The sequence below is a fragment of the Lotus japonicus genome, chromosome 1, assembly GCF_012489685.1.
Source record: "Lotus japonicus ecotype B-129 chromosome 1, LjGifu_v1.2".
Taxonomy (NCBI): Eukaryota; Viridiplantae; Streptophyta; class Magnoliopsida; order Fabales; family Fabaceae; genus Lotus; species Lotus japonicus.
Genome location: NC_080041.1, coordinates 77,937,197 through 77,960,620, shown reverse-complemented (window position 1 = coordinate 77,960,620; position 23,424 = coordinate 77,937,197). Strand labels below are relative to the sequence as shown.

Genomic DNA, 23,424 nt, shown 5'->3' with positions numbered 1-23,424 from the left:
TGTCCTCAAATCAAACCCTACGTAATAAGGGAGACGATAAAAATTAAGGAAAGAGTGAGGTAAAAATGCGCACTATGTGATAGGCTGATAGTAGAGTACCTAGTACTCCTCATGATTTACAAAAAACATAGAAAGCATTAGTATCAAGAGGAGCGAAAAGATGAGGTGCCCACTAGGGTGGGCAAGTTTCAAACCGGTCCACCGGTGCACCATAATTTATCACCATTAGATCTTGGCATCTTGGAATATTCTTTAATTTGATGGTCAAGATTGGATAGATGAAAAAAGGATAAAAATGTAAATGTCAAACACTTCTTCCTCACTCCTTCCCCTTCTTGCTGGAACTGAATCACCGGAACAATCTGCTTTTCTCTTTTTTCCACTGGGCACATTTTCTTATATGTTTCTATTTTTTGTTTTACTTCTCCTCTTCTACCTGCATTTGTAATTTTACCATACAGTACTTCTTGTCCACACTTTTTTCCCAAGCTGTAGGCTAATTGTATTTGCTTTGCCTCTTCATAATTTTCCATTTATTCTGGGCATAAATCAAGCAGATCCTACAACACACATTCACATAAACCTAGAAATATTCAAAAATCGTGCAATCAGATGGAAGTAGATAGGGAAAAACCAATTTATAAAACTGGGTTCGATTCACTCCTCCTTTCAGATCTGGGTTCGATTCACTCCTGGCACAAGGAAAAGAAAATAAGAAATAAGACAGTAACACCATACAAAGGGAAACAGATTGGAAAAAAACAGGAAAAATAAACAGGGGAAAACCCGAGGCAAGACAGAGCAAGGTAGATAGAGGTCGTGCTTTCACATGGTGGTGGTGATTTGCCAGAAGAATATGAAGAAGGAAGGCCATGGTGGTGGGTATTTTCCAGAAGAAGAAACGTGAAGAGGATTGAGAGAGAGGAGAGAGGCGTGAGGGAGGAGAGAGAGTGTTTCTTTTTAAGAATTGAATTTTTAATATATTTTTCATTTTATAATTTACCCATATAACCTTGGTGCATGGGTTGACCAAGTTTGAAATTTGTCCACCCTAGTGGGCACCTATGAAAAAGATTAATGGAAAAAGTACAAAGTTGAAAAGTATGAAATAAGTCACTAGAGTAGAATGACTCTACTCTAAAAATTTCCCCAACATCCACATTGGATGCATTACATGCTACCTCAAAAGTATTTAAGAAGGAGGTGAGTGAAGAATGTATCCATTCAAAAGATAAGTCATGAGAGTCATAATATTAACAAACTTTATAGGAAGATGTCAAAACATTATAAATCACTCCTCAAAATAAAATAAAATGAATAATTATCAAATTTAACAAAAACATATGTTCCCATAAGTCTAACAAAAGTAGTTTTAAAAAAATTAATAAATTTCTATAATATGTTACAAGTTAATGCAGTGAGGTTTCAGTGTCATCTTGTTGCTTCTCCTCAATGCTCACGGTGCTCCCACCCGATAGAAGATGTGCTACGAGGTGGTGACTTGGATTCAATCTCGGGTTCGAGGTCCGCATTCTACCTTGTTTGACTCGGCTTTGTGGGGCTTGTGGAGGTGGCATAATGAGAGGGTGCTTGGGGAAGCTAAGTGGACGACACATTACACATACTCTTGGATCCGGAATAAGGAAAAAGAGTATGATCAATACCTAGCTAAGGGTCAAGAGAGGATTTTGGAACCTTTGCAGATTGATTGGTGGAAACTTCCTGCTTCTGGCTTTGTGTCTCTTACGATTGATGGTGCTTATGATTATACTCAACGTCGTATGGGTATGCATCCGTTTTCTTGCTTTTTAAGCTAAGTAAAGACTGACTACGAGCTAAGGAACGAAAATCCATGGACCGACCCCATCGCCAAAATCTGGATTATACCACAATACTTATTTTGGAGGTGTGGTGCGTGACAAACATGGCATGTGGCAATTTGGATTTTGCGTCGGTGTGCTTGAGGGTGATCCTTAGCTGCAGAACTTAGTGCTCTTTGTATGGATTTTCATCTTCTCTAGAGGAAGAATATTCGTAAGACATACTGCGAGTCTGATTGCAAGGAGGTTGTTGATCTTCTTACAAGGAAGCGGTTTCGTCTGCATGAGTATGCTAGTATGTTTATGGACATTCATCTCTTGCTTGCTCGTCATTGGGATATTAGGCTTCGTCACATTCCTCGGGAAGCCAATTGGTCGACAAATTGCTTGGCAGGTTATGGAGCTTCCCAGCAGTATGTTTTTACTTATTTTGATAATCCTCTTCACATTATAGTGTTTGTTTCCCACTAAAAAAAAAAGACATTTTTTTATGTTACTTTTCATTTTTTATCATACTAAAGAATCTAAAATAATCACTTATTTTCCCCTTCCACTTTTATTTTCCATCCAAACAAAGCATAACGTTCTCAATCTCTTCTCAGTTCTCAGTCACGTTCTCTCCTTCCTCTTCTCACTCGTTACGAGATCGCCTCCGCCGTCACGTGTTTGCCTCCGCCATCCGCCGTGTTCGCCGCCCGTACTCTCAGGTAAGGTCATTCTCTTACCCTTAGCCTCTTTCCTTCACTCTGCTGCAGTGGGTACTTTTCGATTTCTGGTTCCTTGATCGCGCTCAACTGTAGTGTTCGATTCGTATTATATATGTTTAATTTGAGTTCAGATCTCTTCGTAAATTCTCATTTCTCTCTGTGATTTTGATTGTAGCAATGAGCATACTGAACTTTCCTGTGGGTTTTGCAGGGATTATTCTGGCAGGGTTTTGATAATGGCAACCACTGCTTGTTTCATCATTGTTAGCAGAAATGATATTCCTATATATGAAGCTGAAGTTGGAGTAGCTGCTAAAGTATGATTCTTCTCAATGTTATTTTGTTTACCTCTCTAAACTTCAAGGTTTAATTGATTTATCATTTTTGTTTTAATTTTTAACTTGTGGCGAGGCGAGCTAGATATTTGGTTTTTCTTACTATTGAGTTGGATTGACCACTCTGCATCACTGTAGGTTATGCAATTTTAGAGGCAAATTGATGCCTGACAAATGTTTAAGGGGGATTCAATTTACATTATAATTTTTTCATCTGATTCATGTAAATGTTTTCTTTTGTATCTCTTGCATCGCCTTGTTTTGTATGGTTATGGAAGCAAGGAATTCTTGTTTTATCCCCCAAATTTACGCGATTTTGCAATTTCTTGCTGCATTGTGACAGAGGGAGGATGCTGCTCAGCTGCATCAGTTTATCCTGCATGCTGCTCTTGATGTTGTTCAGGACCTTGCATGGACTACCAGTGCCATGTGAGTTACATTTTCGGTTGATACATAATCCACGTTCAAATATAAAACCCTGTCCTCATTATCCTCTTTTTGTGCTTGTGGTTGTATTTATTTTGTTCTTCTTCTCAGCATCTTATTCCTTCGCACTCTCTATGCAGGTACTTGAAATCGGTAGATAGGTTCAATGAGCTCGTGGTATCAGTATATGTCACTGCTGGTCATATCCTTTACATGTGGGAATCATTTTATAATTGAGACGAAAAATTATATTGCTTTTCTTGTGTTGTTCACACACAAACAGACACACTCATATGTATTGCTTTATTCTTGTTTTGTTCAAATAAATGAAGTACTGAGACCCCGACTTTTAAGGAGTGTTTGATTCAATTTGCTTACTTAGTTCTATGATTGAGCCATTCTCCTTGCCCTTCCCTTAATACCCTTGCCAGTCACTGGTAAGGGAACAAAATGAAAGAGTCACTAATGGAGAATTCTTTAACCATACGTCCACACATCTCTTTATGCGTTTTAGTTTTTTTTTTTGTGATATCTTCCTTGACTCATCATACATACCCGGTTTATGTTGCTTCATGACTCTCGTAATGATGATGGTATTAAGAGCTTCTTCCAAGATGTGCATGAGCTTTACATAAAGGTAATCTGTTTTTTCTTGCCCTCTAGAACATTTTTCAAATGTAGCCCTTTATTACTTTTGTTGTTAATTTCAAATGTAGCCTTTTCTTATTCTACTAAAGAATATTTCTCTTCAAATGGGATTGTGATAAAGTTCATTTTACCGGTTCTTAAAGCATGCTTTACTGTCTTCATTATCAATTACTGTTGGAATTTTTTTTATCTGGTTTTATCATTACTAAATAACCATGTTCTACATTCCCCCCCTAAGTTTGCTGAATTCCATTCTTACCTGTTTTGGTCCTTTTGGATGTTGAATTAGACATATTCTTCATTTGCCCCCCTTGTTAGCATTTCAATATGTCACCGTAGCATGCATGCTGAATTGTCTGGTACATTATTTTGAACTCAAATGATGAAAATTGCACTCTAATTTGTTGTACAAGATTCTTCCTCCAGGAATAGGCAGAATGCAAGATGCAAAATAAGTTTCCAATGACCATCGTCTTAGTTGGGGTTTCAGCTACTTTTTATTTTCTTTTTCCTGTGCTAGGATATGATTGGCAACACTCCTATCAGTTATAGAAGTTTAAGTTACTAATTGTCTACTTGATTTGGTTGTGATGATAAATATGTAGATACTTGAGCTAATTCTTTGCAAACATACTCTATTACATGGATTGTGAAATAAGTAACTTTATTTCTGTGTTTTTTTTTTGGGAAATTGCAGACTCTTCTTAATCCCCTGTACTTGCCTGGCTCCCGGATCACATCATCACATTTTGACACAAAAGTCCGTGCCCTTGCTCGCAAGTATTTTTAGAAACCACTAGCTCCTGAGAATCAGTGGTTAACAAGTTGCTAGTTTATATAGCACTGAGGCCTTACTCCTATATTGTTAGTTCTTGACAAGTTTCGGAAAGCATTTTATTCCCCTCATGATTTGGCTGCAAAGGTAGTTTTGCTTGTCTATAATGTTGTGTATCTGGTAATAGCAGAAGGCTGTATTTTCTAATGAGATGAAGGTGATATGCTGGCAAAAGCTGTTTCATTGCTGGTGGCTATTTGTAATACATACTAATCTTATTTTTGATATTCAACCCTCTTTTTTGGTGAAAAGATATTCAACCATACGATTTAAGTGGTAAAGATTAACTTTTGTTTCCTTTATGCTTCAAAATTGTTAAATTTGAACTTACATTAAACATCTCGAAATATTAGTGTCACCTTTCCTAAAGATTTCTTTTTTTCTCAACAATTCCTAAAAGATTTAAAAGGTTATTCGTCTTTGTAACCAATTAAAGTGATAATGTGAAAATAAAAATTTAGCATCTATATAAATATGCTTGGAATATTTAATTTAATAAAAAATAGGAGTCCCAAGCTGACATGATGATATTCTGCCATGATTTTAACAATTAACAAAGTATGTGTTTTCTATACCATGATGATATTTTACTATGATTTTTTTTTTCCAAATAAATAGTCTCTGATGATTTGAAATGATAAATCTTACCGTTCCTTTCCCTTAAAAAACCTACAGAAACTAACTCAAACAATGTTGAATCAAGCGAGTAGGATGCATGACTAGTCAATTCTTGCCTCCATTATGCATTTTTTTTTTAGAATTCCCAAATCAGTTTGCCCATATCAAATTACCCCTTATGATGCAATAACTTGGATTACTCTTAGATCAAGGGTAGTCATGCTTCTATTTTAGCAGCAACTCAGAGGGCTATGAAAATGGAGAAATAGCATGTTTTTTTTACGATGAGCCTTGGGATTTCACCTCTGCTTGGCGTCATATTTGCTCTGATTATGGTGAGAAGCCGCAGTTTATATCAACTGGAAATGGAGAACCCTGTTTTTCTTTCTTGTGTCTGAAATAACATCCTCCTTCCGCTCATTTTTTAAAACTCAATGTGGATCATGAGAGCTATAATCCCACTTTGAATTTAATCTTAGATTGGAGACATCGTTAGAAATGAGCATGGGAATTTGTTCCTGTTCATGGTGATGCCTTGTTAGCAGAGATTTTGGCACTGGAAAGAGGATTGGAAATTCTTTGGAAAATTGATGAGAAGAAAGAAATATGTGAAACTGATTCTACTGAGGTGATTTCTCTCCTTTATGATTCTTATGGGCTTCAGTTTTCTTTTCTTTTCTTTCGAAAGCAAAATATATATAAATAAATAGATGAGGAAAATGTTCAGGAAATACAACCCTCCTCAATAGGAACAAAAAGCTAGCAAAGCCCGATAACAACCTATCCTAAACGGAGGAACAACCAACCAAAACCAAACCTAAGAGAACCCGAAAGACGAAGGGGAAATGAACCCCTGCAAAGCTAAGAGGTCAACACTCAGTTTTATAGATACCGTAGCAACTTCTCTAATATCTTGCAATTACTTAATCAGGATCGTGTGTTGCAGCTATCTCATATTCCTAGAGAAGCTAATTCTCCACACAAAAGAAATCCCCCATGCCAAATCATGGTTGGGCATGCAAATAAACAGTCGTAACGTTTGTAGTTTATTGCAACTCAGGAAAGCTTAAAGACATTATCATTTTTTTTTAAATCGCCTTCTAAATAAAGGTTCCGTTCGAAATGAAGGAACCCTGTTGGAGAAGCTATGACTGCAACCAAAACATTCTACATTAGCAATACACCTTGGATCTTCATATAAAAGCCACAACAACAAATTGCATGAGACAATAATACTCAGATCAAGGGAGCAAACTCTACTACACGGACAAAAACCAGAAGAGCTTTACTGCACACATAACTTGAAACCAATAAGATTCAGATAAGATAATTTTTTTAAGCAGGTTGAAGTAGGCAGTAATACTCTAGTGGTAAAATTTGTGAGAGAAGTAACAATTCTTTAATCTAACTTACAAACAAACCAAAGTTTGAAAATAGTTCATTCTTCTTCTGAGGAGCCTAAGTTGAAAATAAGCTACACTCAAAACATACCTAGGTGTAGCAATAAATAATTGGACTGCGAAGTTAATCAGCATATAAGAAAAAATAAGTTTGTACAGAAAAACGGGGAAAAAATCTCAGTTAAATCTCCAAATCATCCACCATGGAATTTAGCATCAAAACAAATAAATTGAATAGAAAACAGATATCTAGTATGATTAAATAGTCATCGCTTGAGAGAGCTACTCATCTTGCACTCATCATAACAGGAAAACTCAGAAGTTTCTCACTTTTTCAGTGTGACTCACCTGTTAATAGTCCCTATTTTCTTCACCATTTTGTTATTTCCAAATCATCAATCATATGAAAGAGTAAACATCTTAAGCCCAAATGTACTTCAATCAAGGTGCCAAAAAGCGATGAAGTCCTAGTAATTATCCCCATAATGACATAGTTTTATGGGAATATAGACAAAAAAAAGATTAATATCCATGTATCTAGGAATATATGCAAAAGAGTTAGATTAATACATCTATGTATCAAGTGTTGGCCTAACCTCTTCTGCTACCTTCAGATACACCATAGCGCTCTTCCATTTCATGCTTCAACTCATATAATCTACTGAGCACTAAGTTACGTAGCTTATCTGATTTTGTCCCAAAGTAACATAGTATGGAAGAAATAAATGCCGAACTGCCATAACGTACAATTTTTAACATAATATCACTAGACACTGGTGGCAAGGAACGGTGCCAAAATTGAGCACTTGATTTTGCTGATTTTGTCCATCTAAGATGTATGAGATCTTGGGGAATTTTTTCTATTCCTTCATATTTGAGTACATGAATGGCATGACAGCAAGGAAATCCCAATGTCTCAAACTTCAAGCATGAGCATTTAAGAGGACCACTAGGCTTGACCATAACATCATAGACTAAATTCTGATTCTCAGTGTTACACAATCTGTATTTTCTGTGGGTTGTGCCAGCATCTTTGCTTAACACAAACAAAAGAGTCTCCAATTTCATCTCTGAAAGAAACTTCTTGAAAGACTCCCTAGTAAACACATCAGCAGCATGTTTCACAAGAGGATTTGAGAGAGCCACTTGAAAAATGGCAGATTTACACTCAGCCTTCCCCTCCTCCCGCCAGAGTGCATTAATCGCGTATTCAAACTCGTTGAGAAATTCATGTAGTTTCAGTTTATTTTGTGAAGACTTCCTCAAATGTTTATCAATGCTTTCACATATTTTCGTGCTTTGCAATCCAGCAGAGAAACTTCCCCTCAAGTAAGTCTCTGCCCACATATGACGTTCCCTATGCATCCTTTGTATCCAAGGATTTTCAGACACTTTATACATTTCAACCATTCTTTTCCATGTAAGCTCAAAATCATCTTGTGATAGAACCTCCAACATGCATGCTTTGAAATCAGATATGAAGAATGGGTTATTAACATTGTCGCGTGCTATTTTCTCAAGATGCTGTGTGCATAGGCGGTGCCTTGATCGCGGCAACACAAGCTTAATAGCTTCACGGATAGCTTGATGATCATCAGTCACCACTGATAGGGGCATGCAACCCTGCATTACATGAAGGAATGTTTGAAATAACCACGTGTAGGCCTCGACAGTCTCATCTTGAAGCAAAGCACATCCAAATACACATGTCCGATGATGATGGTTGAGACCAGTCAACACTACAAAGTGCATCATGCATAACTCTGTCCTGTAAACTGCCATCACCTCTCCAAAGCATGCATAATCTAACTGAGATATAGAGTCTGCCCAAAAAAGAGATGTTAAATGGCCTTCAACAAATTTTGTTTCATAGAATAAGCCATTGTCTGAGTCCTTCTTAGCACTTAGAAAATCAAGGGCAGCTTCCACATCACTGATTGGAATCTCAGATCTACAAGGGGCTTGAGCATTAACCAATCTTTTCCTTTTCGCAGATTCCACATCACTCATTGCAATCAAAGCACTACAAGGGGCTTGATCATTAACCACTCTTTTCCTTTTCACATTCACTAAATTCTTCGGAGAAGAATCAATTTGGAGATGAGATTTGCATGTTGGAGTCAGCTCATGATGTATGTGTGCTTCCACAAACTCTTTTACAGACCACTTATGGTTGACAACGTGTCTGCAAAATGCAGCAAAACAATTAAATCCATCTTCTAGATGATTCTTTTGCTGAAAGCCTTCTTCAGCAAATTGCATGGGAATGACATCAATTTCAGTCAACCTTTGCAGTTCCCTTGAATTGTCCGCATTTATAATCTTGAAACTACCATCCCTTCTTTTATTTTGTACAAGAATAGGAAACATGTTGTGATAGTCCTGATTGTTATCCCTGATGAAGAAGCTGCCACAACAAGCACCACCATTAAGGCTCATCACATTCGACCCACTTACATTTGTTTCTTTCCCTTCGACCATAATTGATGTTTTAAGAAAGCCTGCAAGAAAATAAATACATTTTTCATTGATAAGTACACATTTTTTCCAGCAATTTCAGAGAAGGAAATGGTGAAAACAACAAAATCTATTCTTCATCTGTTGCCCTCTTCCTAACAATCCACCAATAAAGATTCCCCAAATATGATCCTTCCTACCTATGAAGTATCGACTCCGATACGACATTGAAACCGCAACACAGCTTACCTCCAAAAAGTAGGACATTGGGACACTGTTTATATGTATCTATATATATACCTATATGCTGTATGTATATCTATATTTTTAAAGTCAAAACAAGTTCGTATCTATACGAAGAGAACATACAAAAAATTTCCTAAGCTCTATAACAACGAGCACACAAAAGAACACTAAGAGACACCATTTTACAAAGTAACCACTACTTTGTCTCAAATAAGAAGAGCTAATCTATCTAACAGATTTTGCCTCCTTCTTGACCATCTTCATTGAAAAGTAGCCTCTCTCCATTAGCTATTTCTTTTATGCTTTGTATTTTTAATTTTTTTTTCAAATAATGTTAGTGTCTTAGAGGTATCCAGCAAACAAGAGGTATCGGCTCAAGTGTCCGAACCGGAAAAAATACTTTTTATTCAGCACCGCGAATAAGTGTCTGACACATCGTGTCAGTGTCGTACGATAGTGATGTTGTGTCTGACACCGGACACTCTATATTTCAGAGGTGTCCGTGCTTCATAGCCTACCATATTAATACTATGTGCATTTCATAGAATGGAGGAATAAAATTGCAGAGGAAGGGAAGCAAGTGGAAGGAACATTAACTGTTGCTTGCTTCTCTCCTTCACTCTGCTTTCCTTCATGATGGAGTTCCGGTTTTTATGTCGGGGACTCAATTTTGAAAGGACCCAAAAACAGATTGAGCAGGATATTGAATAAAACACTACATAGTGCTTTTGAAAACGCAAGCAAGCACGTACCTTGGTATTGGAATGTAGTGATGGGTGTGATAAGTTTCAGTAAAGTGCGCAGTGAAACCACAAGATTTTTCCTTTTTGCATTCACTAAATTGTTCTGAGAAGGATCAATTTGGTGATGTGGTTTGCATGTTGGTGACAACCGATGTGTGTGTGTTGCCACAAAGTCTCTTACTAACCACTTATGGCTAACAAGGTGTATGCAAAATGTAGCAAAGCAATTAAATCCATCTTGTAGATATTTCTTTTGCTGAAAGCCTCCTTCACAGTTACAAGCCCATCTTTTCTGGACAACCTCACCATGCTCGTTTCTTTTTATATAATCCTCTTCAACAACAAAGCCTATAGCTGAAGCATATTTATGGTAAAAGGATTCCCCAGCTTCACAAGAATCAAATTGAATGGAAAGGACATCAATACCAGTCAACCCTTGCAATTCCTCTGAAACATCGACATTGATAATCTTGAAACTACCATCCCTTCTTTTAATTTGTACAAGATTAGCAAACATATTGTGATAGTCCTGATTGTTAGACCGGATGAAGAAGCTGCCGCATCCAGCACCACCATTAAGGCCCATCACATTCCACCTACTTACACTAATTTCTTTCCCTTCCACCATAATTGATGCTTTAAGTAGGGCTGCAAGTAAAGAGGGAAAAATAAGTACTCTTTTGTCATTGATAATCACAACAATTTCAGAAAAGGAATTGGTGGAACATCAAAATATATTCTTCAACCATTCCTCTCTTCCTAACAATCGACCAATCAAGATTCTTCAAATCTGATCCTTCCTAACTATGAAGTACCGACTACCGACTCCAACACGACACAACTGACATACAAAATGTAGGACACAGGGACGCCGCTTATATGTATATGTACATATGTGAGTACCCATATTCTTAAAGTCAACACAAGTTAGTCTCTTTCCTTAGAAAACATGAAAACAAATTCCTAAACTCAATGACAAAGAGCTACACAAAAAAAAAAAAAAAAAAAAACTAAGAGACATCATTTTACAAAGCAATCACTTTGTCATAAATAAGAACTAATTTCTCTAACCTTTCCAGTCTTTTTCTTGATCATTATCATTGAAAAGAACCCTCTAGCTCTAGTTCATCAAGTGACAAATTAACAATTTTTTTACTTTTAAAAAATATTTATTTCAAATAATATAAGAGGTGTCGGCTAACCTGTTCGAACAAGTCGTAAACGAATGTCAATGTTGATATCACCGACACCAGGACATTCTATTTCACTGCATGTGCTTCATAGCTTCCTACCATACTAAAACTATGTGAATGGAAGCATAAAAGGAACATTAACCGTCATGATCAAGTTCCTATTCTATTTTTATGTCCCATGACTCAATTTGGGGAGGACCCAGAAAAAGATTGAATAAAACTATACTTAATGCTCTTGAAAAGGAAGGGAAGCACGTACCTTACCTTGGTAATGGAATGGTGCGGTGGTTGTGATCAGTTTCGGTGAGACGTGTGCACTGTGCAGTGAAAGTGAAACCCCAAAACACAACACAATCCTTCCTAAATCTTCATGTAAGATAGGAAATAGAGAAACAAAATATGATAGTATTTTAAAATGTCCAACATTTGTTCAGAAATAACCAAAATGCCATTACTCTGGCGGGAAAAAGCTAACGAAACAGAGTTGGAGTTGGCCAGTTTTGAGTGTGTGTTTGGGTTGAGTTTTAGTTTGCTTTTGGTTCCACTTTCCAAGACAATAAGGCTATGTTTGGCATGTCATTTCAGCTAGTTTATAGCTTATTTGATTAGCTTAAAGCTTATTTGACTAGCTTAAAAGCTCTATAAAAGTGTTTGGCGAATGAGCTTATTTCAGTAGCTTAAATCTTTAAGCTATAAGCTATCTGAGGTAGCTTATAGCTTATTGAATTTATTGTCATTTTTATCCTTATTATTTTATTAAAATTCTATCATATAGGTATTAATGTTAAAATAAAATAAGTAAAAATTAATATTATATTTTTAAGATGATTTTTTTTGTTCCTTCGGAAAAATTAATATAGGTATTAATGTTAAAATAAAATAAGTAAAAATTAATATTATATTTTTAAGATGATTTTTTTTTGTTCCTTCGGAAAACCTATTTTTAAGATGATAAATAAATTGAGTCAAATTAAAATATTTAAAGTTATAATAATTTTAATATTAATATCTTATAGGTTTTTTTTTTTTGAATATCTTATAGGTATTAATGTGAAAATAAAGTAATGTTAAATATAAAAATAATCATACAAGTATGTCATTTTATGTCATTTTACAATTTCAGCTTGTTCAACTGCTAGTTTTACCAAACACTTTTATTACAATTACGTAGCTTTTCAACTTTCAGCTATCAGCTTTCAGCTAGCTTATCAACTTTCAGCTATGAGTTAGCTTTTCAGCTTTCAGCTAGTTTATCAGCTAAACGTGTCAAACATAGCCTAAATGTGAAAGGAGTAATGACTAATGATTCACTCACACTTCACTTTCTCTCTTATATATTTTCCACACATTTTTAATGGGAATGCACTGACAGTGTAAACCATCTTTACACAGTCACCCAATAGAATTTTAACATTTTGCCACATCAGACTAATAATAAAAGGATTTTATTTAATTGAAAATAAAAACCTAGGTAAACACAAAGCCCCTTTTCTCATACCAAAACCTGCAGTACTGTGCCGTCGTGAACGAACTTGCGCTGGGTTGCTATTACTTCTGATCCTCTTCCTCTTTCTTTCTTGTTTTTTCTTCTACTTCATCCTATTATGTTTTCAGTTTTCTTACCTCCTCTCCTACTAGTTTCATGCCTATTAGGAAACTAATTTCTGCCCACCATTAATTTTGTGGGTCTGCAACCATGTATAGTTTAGCATTCTCATTTTCGATTGCAAGTCACAACCAGAAATCAATTTCGGATTTAACCATTTTATACCGGAAAAGATGAGTGATGAGTATCAGTTGTGAAAAAATGAGATCGATTGACTGGAGATTAGTTCAATAAAATGAATTACCACCAGATAAAAGATGGCAATGAGATATGTCCTCTGGTTTGATGTTGCAAAATTGGGAGAAACTGCACCATGAAATTGAGGAGGGAAGAAGAACACGATTGAATAAAAGAGAAGAATTGGGATTTTTTGTTTTTAAAAAATTAAATTATATAAAAAATTCAATAATGACATGGCATAATTATAGAATATGATTGGTTGACAGTGTAAGTTCATCCTCATTAAACTCTTTTTATTTTATCTTTCCTTGCACTTTTTCTCCCATCACATATCCTATAACTCTTTTTTCTTATTCACTTGAGGTAGAGTGGAAAAGAAAGCTAAATAAGACATTATTCAATGTGAAAGCACGAATGGGGAAGGATTGAACATGACATTGACATCAGACATGATTTTTTTTTTCCTTACATGCAGCAAGCAGCAGTCTCTCCCAGTCTCCCACGTCTATTCTATAGGGATAATTATTTGTTGACACCTCAAAAATGAGGTGGAATGAGGTGGAGAAGGAGAGATAGGAAGAAATAAAAAAAGTAAGAGAGAGAAAATATAAGATGTGATAAGTGATAAGAGGAGAGAGATAGAAATAAAAATAGGTGGAAATGAAGTGTATAAAAAAGGAGGTGTGTATATATCATTGTTGATTCTATAGTCTCATCATGTAGCCATTTTCGTTTTTCACAAAGCTTTCACAACAAGGAAGGCAATCAAATAAAATTGATAAGTTTTCTGATATCATTTATCATTTATTTCAAAATAATTATCCACTTAAAAAAATAAAAATGTTCCATGATAAATATTAATTAGAATTTGAAGAGAATATTAATTAATTTTTTTATATTATGCTCTTATAAAAAAAATAAATGAAGAAATTTATAAATACACTTTAAATGATAAAATAGAAAACCAAAAGGTATGTTTAAAAAAAAACTTAATAATATTAATTATATTTCTTAACATGCGTATTTATTTAAATTTGACAATTATACTTTCGAATAGAGTTGTTAGTTCCGCAGCTCTTAATGAGAATTCCATAATTCAAATTCCATTCATTTGATATGGAGGGGAATAGCCGCAAAATTAAGGAAAGTTATTTGAAACAAATGGAGTACTTTTTTGTAATTAATTTTAACATTTAATAAATATGCAATGAAATGCAGCAGCACAATAGTTATGAAAATGAACAAAATGAGCTAGAGAAAAGTAAAATTAATCAGAATAAATAGAACAAAATATAATAATGTTCACACTTTTTTTTTGAAACTAAAATGTTCACACTAAATAGGAAGATTTAACGCTGTAAAATATATTATGAAAATTTGACATTCAAAACTAATATTAATGGTTAAGTTAGTCCATAAGTTTGTAAGCAAGTTTGATTTTAGCCCTCTAACGAAAAATGACGTTTAGAGGCGGTCATTTTTACAATTTCTGGTGGTTTTCGATCGTCACTAAATGTCATTTTTTCTCAATGGAATTAAAATTAAACTCACTTACAAAGTCAAGGACTAATTTCACCATTAACCCTTAAATATTTGAGTGATTCATGTTTAGATAAATCAAATATTATTTTATCTGAAAACCAGATTTTGTAAATATACATAATTTATAGATGTGGGGCAATTGTGATAGTTTTGTTATTTATTCTTTTAATAACCAATATTTCCATGAATTGGTGAAAATCCTTCTCCCCTGATTTCTAAACGAGTCATTGATCGCGATTCGCGAAAGAGAAGGAAGTACCAGTCGTACTGTCGTAGAATCCCAAATGGTCACGAGGCTCTTAAACAAGGCACGACTTGTAGTCAAACCATCCCCATGGGTTGTTGATGGGCAGAGACAAGACACACTCTTTCCCAATCCCAGCATCACCCATGATAGTTCATGAGATATATACACACCTCATTTTCTAAAGACTTCATTTCCACCTCTTTTTATTTCTATCTCTCTCTTCTTATCATTTATCATCACATCTCATACTTTCTTTTTCTTACTTTTTTTTCTTCCTATCTCTCTCCTCATTCCACCTCTTTCCGCCTTTTTTAGAGGTGTGAAAGAAACATTATTGTAGTTATATTTGCTTCAAGTGTGTTCAGCTTGGTGTAGTTGAAGGAAACCTTTTTCTAATGATTTTACCTTAATGGCTAGCAGAAGAACAACGAAATTACTAAAACAACATTATAGGGTTTCTGTGTTGAGCACATGGTTCTCATTTTTCTGATACTAATTTAGGTGAGATTGATTGATTATACACAATTATTTATGATCGCACCTTTTATAGCAATATTTAAAACAAATGGTCCCCTGGAGGTAGGAATGGAGTATTTATACAAGAGATTGATCCTACATTATTATTTAGGAAAATGTTTGGTAGAACAGAAGTGTTTAGAGATAGAGAAAATGAATGTGATATATGGTATGATTTGACAAGAAATGAGAGATAGATAAAAATGAGATGTTTGATGAGTGTTTATACTATTGATGGTTCATGTACCTGAATTATATATGATGAGACCTATTGACAGCGATATTTAAAAAAATTGGTCCTGTAATGATTGGAGATTAAATTTATAATTTGTTTTTTTCATTTACAAGAGTCGGAAATCAAACCCTCAATCACTTACGGTACTAGGTTGAGGAGGAAATATCCAAGAATCACCTTGAAAAGTTGTTTATCTGTCCGATGTTAAACAAAAACCATTTACAGTACCAAATATTTAACCACTGCGCCAACCCACTTTGGTCTTACGAAAATTGTCTCAAACTAGTCATAATGAAGAATAAACCACATCCCCTTAAGGCAAATTCAGTACAAAAGATTGAGAAGCCTCTGGGCCACAATATTATCAAAGGACAAAAAATAATAAAAGAAAACATAAACTTAAAGGTCGTAGATATTGGTTGAAAGAATTGCCACTTCAGGATAACTTCAGAAAATTGGAACACAACACAACAGATCACCTCCTAAGCTAAAGCAATTCATGCATAATCTTCCTTGCAAGATCTGCTCTACAGAATATAATCATGCATAGAGCAACTGGACAACTGGAAAAATAAGATTCAGGTGTAATATGAATACAAAAATACAACTTTTAAATACTTGGCTTCTTGATCAATAGAAGGGGACGAGGTTAGTTAGTTAGTAATACTTGGAAAGCCATCACAATTCACAACACACGAAAACCCATCAAGTAATCCATAAGTTTGCTAGAATGGCATATCAGAGAATTTACTCAAAATATTACAATGTGCAAATCAGCAACTCCAGTGTTGATATCTATTACTATATCTGTTTGGAATGGACACAAATGGAAAGTTTAACATCTTGAAGCCTAAGTTGACTTCAACCCAGGTGCCCAAAAGTAATAAAATCATAGTAATTATCACAATGACATAGTTTTTTGGGAATATAGACAAAAATCTTAGATTAATACCCATGTATCAGATCCCCTAACCTCTTCTGCTTACTTAGATACACCATAGCTGATCTTGTATTTGACGCTCTAACTCATGATCTCCACCAAGAAATAAGTTGCGTACCTTATCTGATTTTGACTTGCAGTAACAAAGTATGGAAGAGAAATATGCCGAATTACCATAACACATCATTTTTAACATAATATCACTAGACACTGGTGGCAAGGAACGGTGCCAAAACTGTGCACTGAATTTTGCTGATTTTGTCCATCTAGGATGTATGAGATCTTGGGGAATTTTTTCTATTCCCTCAGATTTGAGTACATGAATAACATGGCAGCAAGGTAACCCCAATGTCTCAAACTTCATGCATGAGCATTTAATACTTGGACCACTAGGCTTGACCATAACTTCATAGATTAAATTATGATTCTCAGGGTTACACAATCTGTATTTGTTGTGGTCTGTGCCTTCATCTTTGTTCACCACAAACAAACAAGACTCCAATCGCATCTCTGTAATAAACTTCTTGTAAGAATCCCAAGTAAACATATCAGAAGCATGTTTCTTAAGCGGATTTGAGAGACGAGCAACTTGCAAAATGGCAGACTTACACTCAGCCTTCCCCTCCTCATGCCAGAGTGCATTAATCACGCATTCAAACTCGTTGAGAAATTCATGTAGTTTCAGGTTATTTTGTGAAGAATTCCTCAAATGTTCATCAATGCTTTCACATATTTTTGTGCTTTGCAATCCAGCTGAGAAACTTTCCCTCAAGTAAGTCTCTGCCCACATATGACGTTCCCTATGCATTCTTTGTATCCAAGGATTTTCAGACACTTTATACATTTCAACCATTCTTTTCCATTTAAGCTCAAAATCATCTGGTGATAGAACCTCCAACATGCATGCTTTGAAATCAGATATGAAGAACGGGTTTTTAACATTGGAGCGTGCTATTTTCTCGAGATGTTGTGTGCATAGGCGGTGCCTTGATCGCGGCAACACAAGCTTAATAGCTTCACGGATAGCTTGATGATCATCAGTCACCACTGATAGGGGCATGCAACCCTGCATTACATGAAGGAATGTTTGAAATAACCACGTGTAGGCCTCGACAGTCTCATCTTGAAGCAAAGCACATCCAAATACACATGTCCGATGATGATGGTTGAGACCAGTCAACACTACAAAGTGCATCATGCATAACTTTGTCCTGTAAACTGCCATCACCTCTCCAAAGCATGCATTATTTAACTGGGATATAGAGTCTGCCCAAAATACAGATCTTAAATGGCCTGCAACAAATTTTGTTTCATAGAATAAGCCATTGTCTGAGTCCTTCTTAGCACTTAGAAAATCAAGGGCAGCTTCCACATCACTGATTGGAATCTTAGATCTACAAGGGGCTTGAGTATTAACCAATCTTTTCCTTTTCGCAGATTCCACATCACTCATTGCAATCAAAGCGCTACAAGGGGCTTGATCATTAACCACTCTTTTCCTTTTCACATTCACTAAATTCTTCTGAGGAAAATCAATTTGGAGATGTGATTTGCATGTTGGAGACAGCTCATGATGTGTGTGTGCTGCCACAAACTCTTTTACAGACCACTTATGGCTGACAAGGTGTCTGCAAAATGCACCAAAACAATTAAATCCATCTTCTAGATGTTTCTTTTGCTTAAAGCCTTCTTCAGCAAATTGCATGGGTAGGACATCAATTTCAGTCAACCTTTGCAGTTGCCTTGAATTATCCGCATTTATAATCTTGAAACTACCATTCCTTCTTTCAATTTGTACATGATTAGGAAACATGTTGTGATAGTCCTGATTGCTATCCCTGATGAAGAAGCTGCGACAGCCAGCATCACCATTACGACTCATCACATTCAACCCACTTACATTTGTTTCTTTCCTTTCGACCATAATTGATGTTTTAAGAAAGCCTGCAGGAAATAAATACATTTTTCATTGATTAGTACACATTTTTTCAGCAATTTTGGAAAAGGAATCCATGAAAACAACAAAATCTATTCTCCATCCGTTGCCCTCTTCCCTACAATCCACCAATAAAGATTTCCCAAATATGATCCTTCCTACCTATGAAGTACTAACTCCGAAACGGCATTGAAACTGCGACACAGCTAACCTCCAAAAAGTAGGACACTAGGAAACCGGTTATATACACACACACACTCAAAGTCAAAATAAGTTAGTATCTATACAAAGAGAACATACAATTTCCTAAGCTCTATAACAACGAGCTACACAAAAGAACACTAAGAGACACCATTTTACAAAGTAACCACTTTGTCTTAAATAAGAAGAGCTACTCTATCTAACAGTTTTTGCCTCCTTCTTGACCATCTTCATTGAAAAGTAGCCTCTCTCCATTAGCAATTTCTTTTATGCCTTGACTTTTAAAATTTATTAATTTTTCAAATGATACAAGTGTCTTAGAGATATCAAGCCAATGAGAGGTATCTGCTCAAGTTTCCGAACTGGAAAAAATATTTTTATTCAGACATCGTGAAGAAGTGTCTGACACGTGGTGTCCATGCTTCATAGCCTACCATAATAAAACTTTGTGCATTTCATGGAATGGAAGCATAAAATTGCAGAGGAAGAAAAGAAAGTGGAAGGAACATTAACCATTGCTTGGTTCACTCCTTCACCCTGCTTTCCTTCATGATCGAGTTCCGATTTTTATGTCCCATGACTTAATTTTGGAAGGACCCAAAAACAGATTGAACAGGATATTGAATAAAACACTACTTAATGCTCTTAATAACGCAAGCAAGCATGTACCTTGGTATTGGAATGTAGTGATCGGTGTGATAAGTTTCAGTAAAGTTCGCAGTGAAACCACAAGTTCTTTCCTTTTCGCATTCACTAAATTGTTCTGAGAAGGATCAATTTGAAGATGTGAATTGCATGCTGGTGACAACCCAGAATGTGTGTGCGTTGCCACAAAGTCTCTAGCTAACCAATTATGGCCCATCACATTCAACCCACTTATATTTCTTTCTTTCCCTTCCACCATAACTGATGCTTTAAGTATGGCTGCAAGAAAAGAGGGGAAAATAAGTACTTTATTTCATTGATAAGCACACGTTGTTTTCAGTAATTTGGGAAAATGAAACAGGTGAAAACAACAAAAATCTATTCTTAATCCGTTCCTCTATTCCTAACAATCAACCAATAAAGATTCCCCAAAAGTGATCCTTCCTAACTATGAAGCACTGACTCCAACAAGACACTGGCACCGCGACACGGCTAACCTCCAAAAAGTAGGACATATGGACACCACTTATATTTATATGTATAAATGTGTGCGTATCTATATTCTCAAAGTCAAGACAAGTTAGCCTATATACAAAGAAAACGTAAAAACAATCTCCTAAGCTCTATAACGAGCTATAGAAAATATTACTTGATGCTTTTGAAAAGGAAGGGAAGCATGTACCTTCCTTCTTAGCACTTAGAAAATCAAGGGAAGCTTCCACATTACTGATTGGAATCTCAGCTCTAAAAGGGGCTTGAGCATCAACCAATCTTTTCCTTTTCGCAGCTTCCACATCACTCATTGCAATCAAAGCACTACAAGGGGCTTGATCATTATCCAATCTTTTCCTTTTCGCAGGTTCCACATCACTCATTGCAATCAAAGCACTACAAGGGGCTTGATCATTATCCAATCTTTTCCTTTTCCTTTCCACCATATTTGATGCGTTAAGAAAGCCTGCAAGAAAATAAATACATTTTTCATTGATAAGTACATATTTTTTCAGCAATTTGTGAAAAGGAAACGGTGAAAACAACAAAATCTATTCTTCATCGATTTCCCTCTTTCTAACAATCCACCAATAAAGATTCCCCAAATATGACCCTTCTTACCTATGAAGAACCAATTCCGACACAACATTGACACCACGACATGGCTAACCTCCAAAACGTAGGACACTGGGAAAGAACACTAAGAGACACCATTTTACAAAGACCACTTTCTCTCAAATAAGAAGAGTTAATCTATCTAACAGCTTTTGCCTCCTACTTGACCATCTTCATTGAAAAGTAGCCTCTAGCTCCATTAGGAATTTCTTTTATGCTTATGTTAGAAATAATAATATAAAATCATTCATGTCTCATGACTCAATTTTGGAAGGACCCCAAAACAGATTGAACATGATATTGAATAAAACACTACTTAATGCTTTTGAAAAGGCAAGCAAGCACGTACCTTTGTTTAGGAATGAAGCGATGGGGGTGATCATTTTCGGTAAAGCGTTCAGTGAACCCACAATTTTTTTTCTTTTGGCATTCACTAAATTGTTCTGATAGTCCTGATTGTTATCCTGGATGAAGAAGCCGCCACATCCAGCACCACCATTAGGGCCCATCACATTCGATTCACTTACATTTCTTTCTTTCCCTTCCACCAGAATTGACATATTAAGTAGGGCTGCAAGAAAATAGGGGAAAATAAGTACTTTATTTTCATTGATAATCACTTCTTGTTTTCAGCCATTTTGGAAAAGGAAATAGTGAAACATCAAAATCTACTCATTATCTGTTCCTCTCTTTCTATCGATCAACCAATAATGATTACTCAAATATGATCCTATTCCTTCCTACCATTCTAAAACTATCAGCTCGTTTGCATACAGGCTTATTGAAGCTTATCGGGAAAAAAACGCGCTAAATAAGCTCGAATAAGTGCTATTTGATTTGCATCCAAAAGGGTATGATTAGGTATATTTCATGGACTTGAAGCATAAAATTTCACAGAAGAAGGGAAGAAAGTGGAAGGAACATTAACCGTTGCTTGCTTCCACTCCTTCATGATCAAGTTTCTATTTTTACGTCCCAAGACTCAATTTCAGAAGGACCCAAAAACAGATTGAACATGGAATTGAATAAAAGTTATAAAACATTAATCTTGAGAGCAAGGAAGCACGTACCTTCATATTGGAATGGAGCCATGGTTGTGGTACTGTGATCAGTTTCGGTATGTTGTGCAGTGAAACCACCAAACACGACACAATGCTTCCTCAATCTTCATGAAATATAGGAAAATGGGAAATGAAAATGTCCTTCAGTTGTTGAGAAATCACCAAAATGCCATTGTTCTGGCGGGAGAAAAACTGCAGAAACTGAGTTGGAGTCAGACAGTTTAGAGTGTGGATTTGGATTTTGATTAGAGTGGTTTTAGTTTGCATTGGAAAGTGGGATCTCACTTTGCCACTTTCCTAGGCAATAATGAAATAGTAATCATATCTTAGGCTCATTTTTTTATTTTACATGCAGCAAGGTTCTCTCTCCTACGCTTATACTCTATAGTCTATACTCCCTCCGTTTCTGATCTATTGTTGTTTTAACTTTTGACCTAAATTCCAAAACTTTTGTTGTTTTACAAACCCAATGCATTTTTTCTCTATTTTTTCCATGTATGGGTTTATTACTATATCTCTCACCAACCACCTCTTATTTCTACCAATCAAAATCATAACAAGTTTATTAACCAATAACTATCACTCTCTCTTCACTCTATCTCAACATTAAATAAGGGTGTTTATGTCAACAAATTTATCAATGATTGCACTCTTAAACAATGTGCATAACCTTAAACAACAAAAGATCAGGAATGGAGGGAGTATTTTCAATGTAGCTTGTTTCGTTTGTGAGTTACAAAAAAGACAAAAGTACAAAGCTTTCACAACAAGGAAGGCAATCAAAATAAATGATACATACATTTCACTTTCTTTCAAATCTCATTTTCACTCTTTTTTCTGTATTTTATGTCATATCATTAACTGCTCTCATTTTTTTTTCACATTTAAAAATGGTGAAAGTGATGGAAAACTCAACATTTATTCATAACTATTGCGATATTATTTACTATTTTTTTTAATTAATTTTAGGTGAATTTTGTGGTAACCAAAAATTATTTTGTGTAATACTCGCATTAAGTGACTTAATAGATTATTGTCATGTGTGATGAAATTTTGACTGTCGAGGCTTATTGACGACATAGAGACCGACAGTTGAAGATCGTGGTTGGCGAAGGATGAAAATGATGGTGCAGTTTCAAACATCTTTGGAACAAAATTTTGTAGACAAGAAAGGTTGAAAACGATGTGAAGGATTACTTTGTAAGTAATTATAACAATATTCACATTAAAAATTTATAAAAGAGAATATTAATACAAATATATGAATGTTTCTCGATCAGAGCATGTATATTTATTAGTACACGTCATTTTACTTGATTTGACTTAAGATACTCTAACAATATGGGTATTTATTCTTTTAATATTTCCTTTCATATATATGAGAGAAGTCATAGGGAAATCTCTCACTTTTCATTAATCATATCATTTGAATCTAGCAAAAAAAATTAAAAATGGAATAATTTTCAATTTTTTAAAATCTTCCCAAGTTCTTAAGTTTTATAGATAATTATAAGGTGAACCATCTTTAAAACAATCTACTGACCTACATAGTAATTTAACATAAACATGCATTTCAAATTGCCTTAAACTCAATGTTCTACCTTCTACCATGGCATCTGTCAACCACCAATCTTGGATTGTCGATTACCAACCCTACTCTCTAATCCCTCTGCACTCATCTCCCTCTCCCCCCACCTACACACTCCCCTATAAATTTTGGCTGCATTTAAATACTCGTTGGTAATGGTGCTAACAGACGTTAACACTCAATGAACGTTAA

At 35.3% G+C, this 23,424-nt stretch overlaps 3 protein-coding genes across 4 annotated transcripts; 1 reads left to right on the top strand and 2 right to left on the bottom strand.

Moving 5' to 3' along the window:
• The first annotated feature begins 2,367 nt into the window (after positions 1 to 2,367).
• Positions 2,368 to 5,068, top strand: LOC130714610 (uncharacterized). Of its 2 annotated transcripts, none has more exons than XM_057564521.1 (6): positions 2,368 to 2,527; positions 2,739 to 2,844; positions 3,206 to 3,291; positions 3,429 to 3,493; positions 3,843 to 3,925; positions 4,634 to 5,068. In XM_057564521.1, exons 2-6 carry the CDS (start codon positions 2,764 to 2,766, stop codon positions 4,724 to 4,726), a joined length of 408 nt encoding a protein of 135 aa, XP_057420504.1. In that variant the 5' UTR covers positions 2,368 to 2,527; positions 2,739 to 2,763; the 3' UTR covers positions 4,727 to 5,068. The 2 variants fall into 2 exon arrangements, with proteins under 2 accessions (XP_057420504.1, XP_057420510.1); XM_057564527.1 differs by having other exon boundaries at positions 2,374 to 2,532.
• A 2,312-nt stretch (positions 5,069 to 7,380) lies between these two features.
• On the bottom strand, positions 7,381 to 10,863 carry LOC130747276 (protein FAR1-RELATED SEQUENCE 5-like). The gene is made up of 2 exons (XM_057600158.1): positions 10,245 to 10,863; positions 7,381 to 9,290 (listed from the first exon to the last, which is right to left on the bottom strand). The coding sequence occupies exons 1-2, from the start codon at positions 10,861 to 10,863 to the stop codon at positions 7,381 to 7,383; spliced, it is 2,529 nt and encodes an 842-aa protein (XP_057456141.1).
• Positions 10,864 to 16,409: 5,546 nt separating this feature from the next.
• Positions 16,410 to 21,840, bottom strand: LOC130714594 (protein FAR1-RELATED SEQUENCE 5-like). The gene is made up of 5 exons (XM_057564504.1): positions 21,654 to 21,840; positions 20,933 to 21,154; positions 20,159 to 20,434; positions 19,501 to 19,755; positions 16,410 to 18,638 (listed from the first exon to the last, which is right to left on the bottom strand). The coding sequence occupies exons 1-5, from the start codon at positions 21,673 to 21,675 to the stop codon at positions 16,741 to 16,743; spliced, it is 2,673 nt and encodes an 890-aa protein (XP_057420487.1). The 5' UTR covers positions 21,676 to 21,840; the 3' UTR covers positions 16,410 to 16,740.
• Between the last annotated feature and the right edge of the window lie 1,584 nt (positions 21,841 to 23,424).

What these genes read in the sequence shown, in the direction of transcription:
- LOC130714610 (XM_057564521.1), top strand. Translation starts at nt 2,764, where the DNA reads ATGGCAACCACTGCTTGTTTCATCATTGTTAGCAGAAATGATATTCCT. An exon ending in ATATGTCACTGCTGGTCATA is followed by an intron (nt 3,494 to 3,842) that starts TCCTTTACATGT and finishes TCATCATACATA; the next exon opens with CCCGGTTTATGTTGCTTCAT. An exon ending in TGCATGAGCTTTACATAAAG is followed by an intron (nt 3,926 to 4,633) that starts GTAATCTGTTTT and finishes GGGAAATTGCAG; the next exon opens with ACTCTTCTTAATCCCCTGTA.
- LOC130714594 (XM_057564504.1), bottom strand. Translation starts at nt 21,675, where the DNA reads ATGGCTCCATTCCAATATGAAG. An exon ending in TCTAAGTGCTAAGAAGGAAG is followed by an intron (nt 19,756 to 20,158) that starts GTACATGCTTCC and finishes CTTTTCTTGCAG; the next exon opens with CCATACTTAAAGCATCAGTT. An exon ending in CACTACATTCCAATACCAAG is followed by an intron (nt 18,639 to 19,500) that starts GTACATGCTTGC and finishes TATTTCCTGCAG; the next exon opens with GCTTTCTTAAAACATCAATT.
- LOC130747276 (XM_057600158.1), bottom strand. Translation starts at nt 10,863, where the DNA reads ATGGTGGAAGGGAAAGAAATTAGTGTAAGTAGGTGGAATGTGATGGGC. An exon ending in CACTACATTCCAATACCAAG is followed by an intron (nt 9,291 to 10,244) that starts GTACGTGCTTGC and finishes ATTTTCTTGCAG; the next exon opens with GCTTTCTTAAAACATCAATT.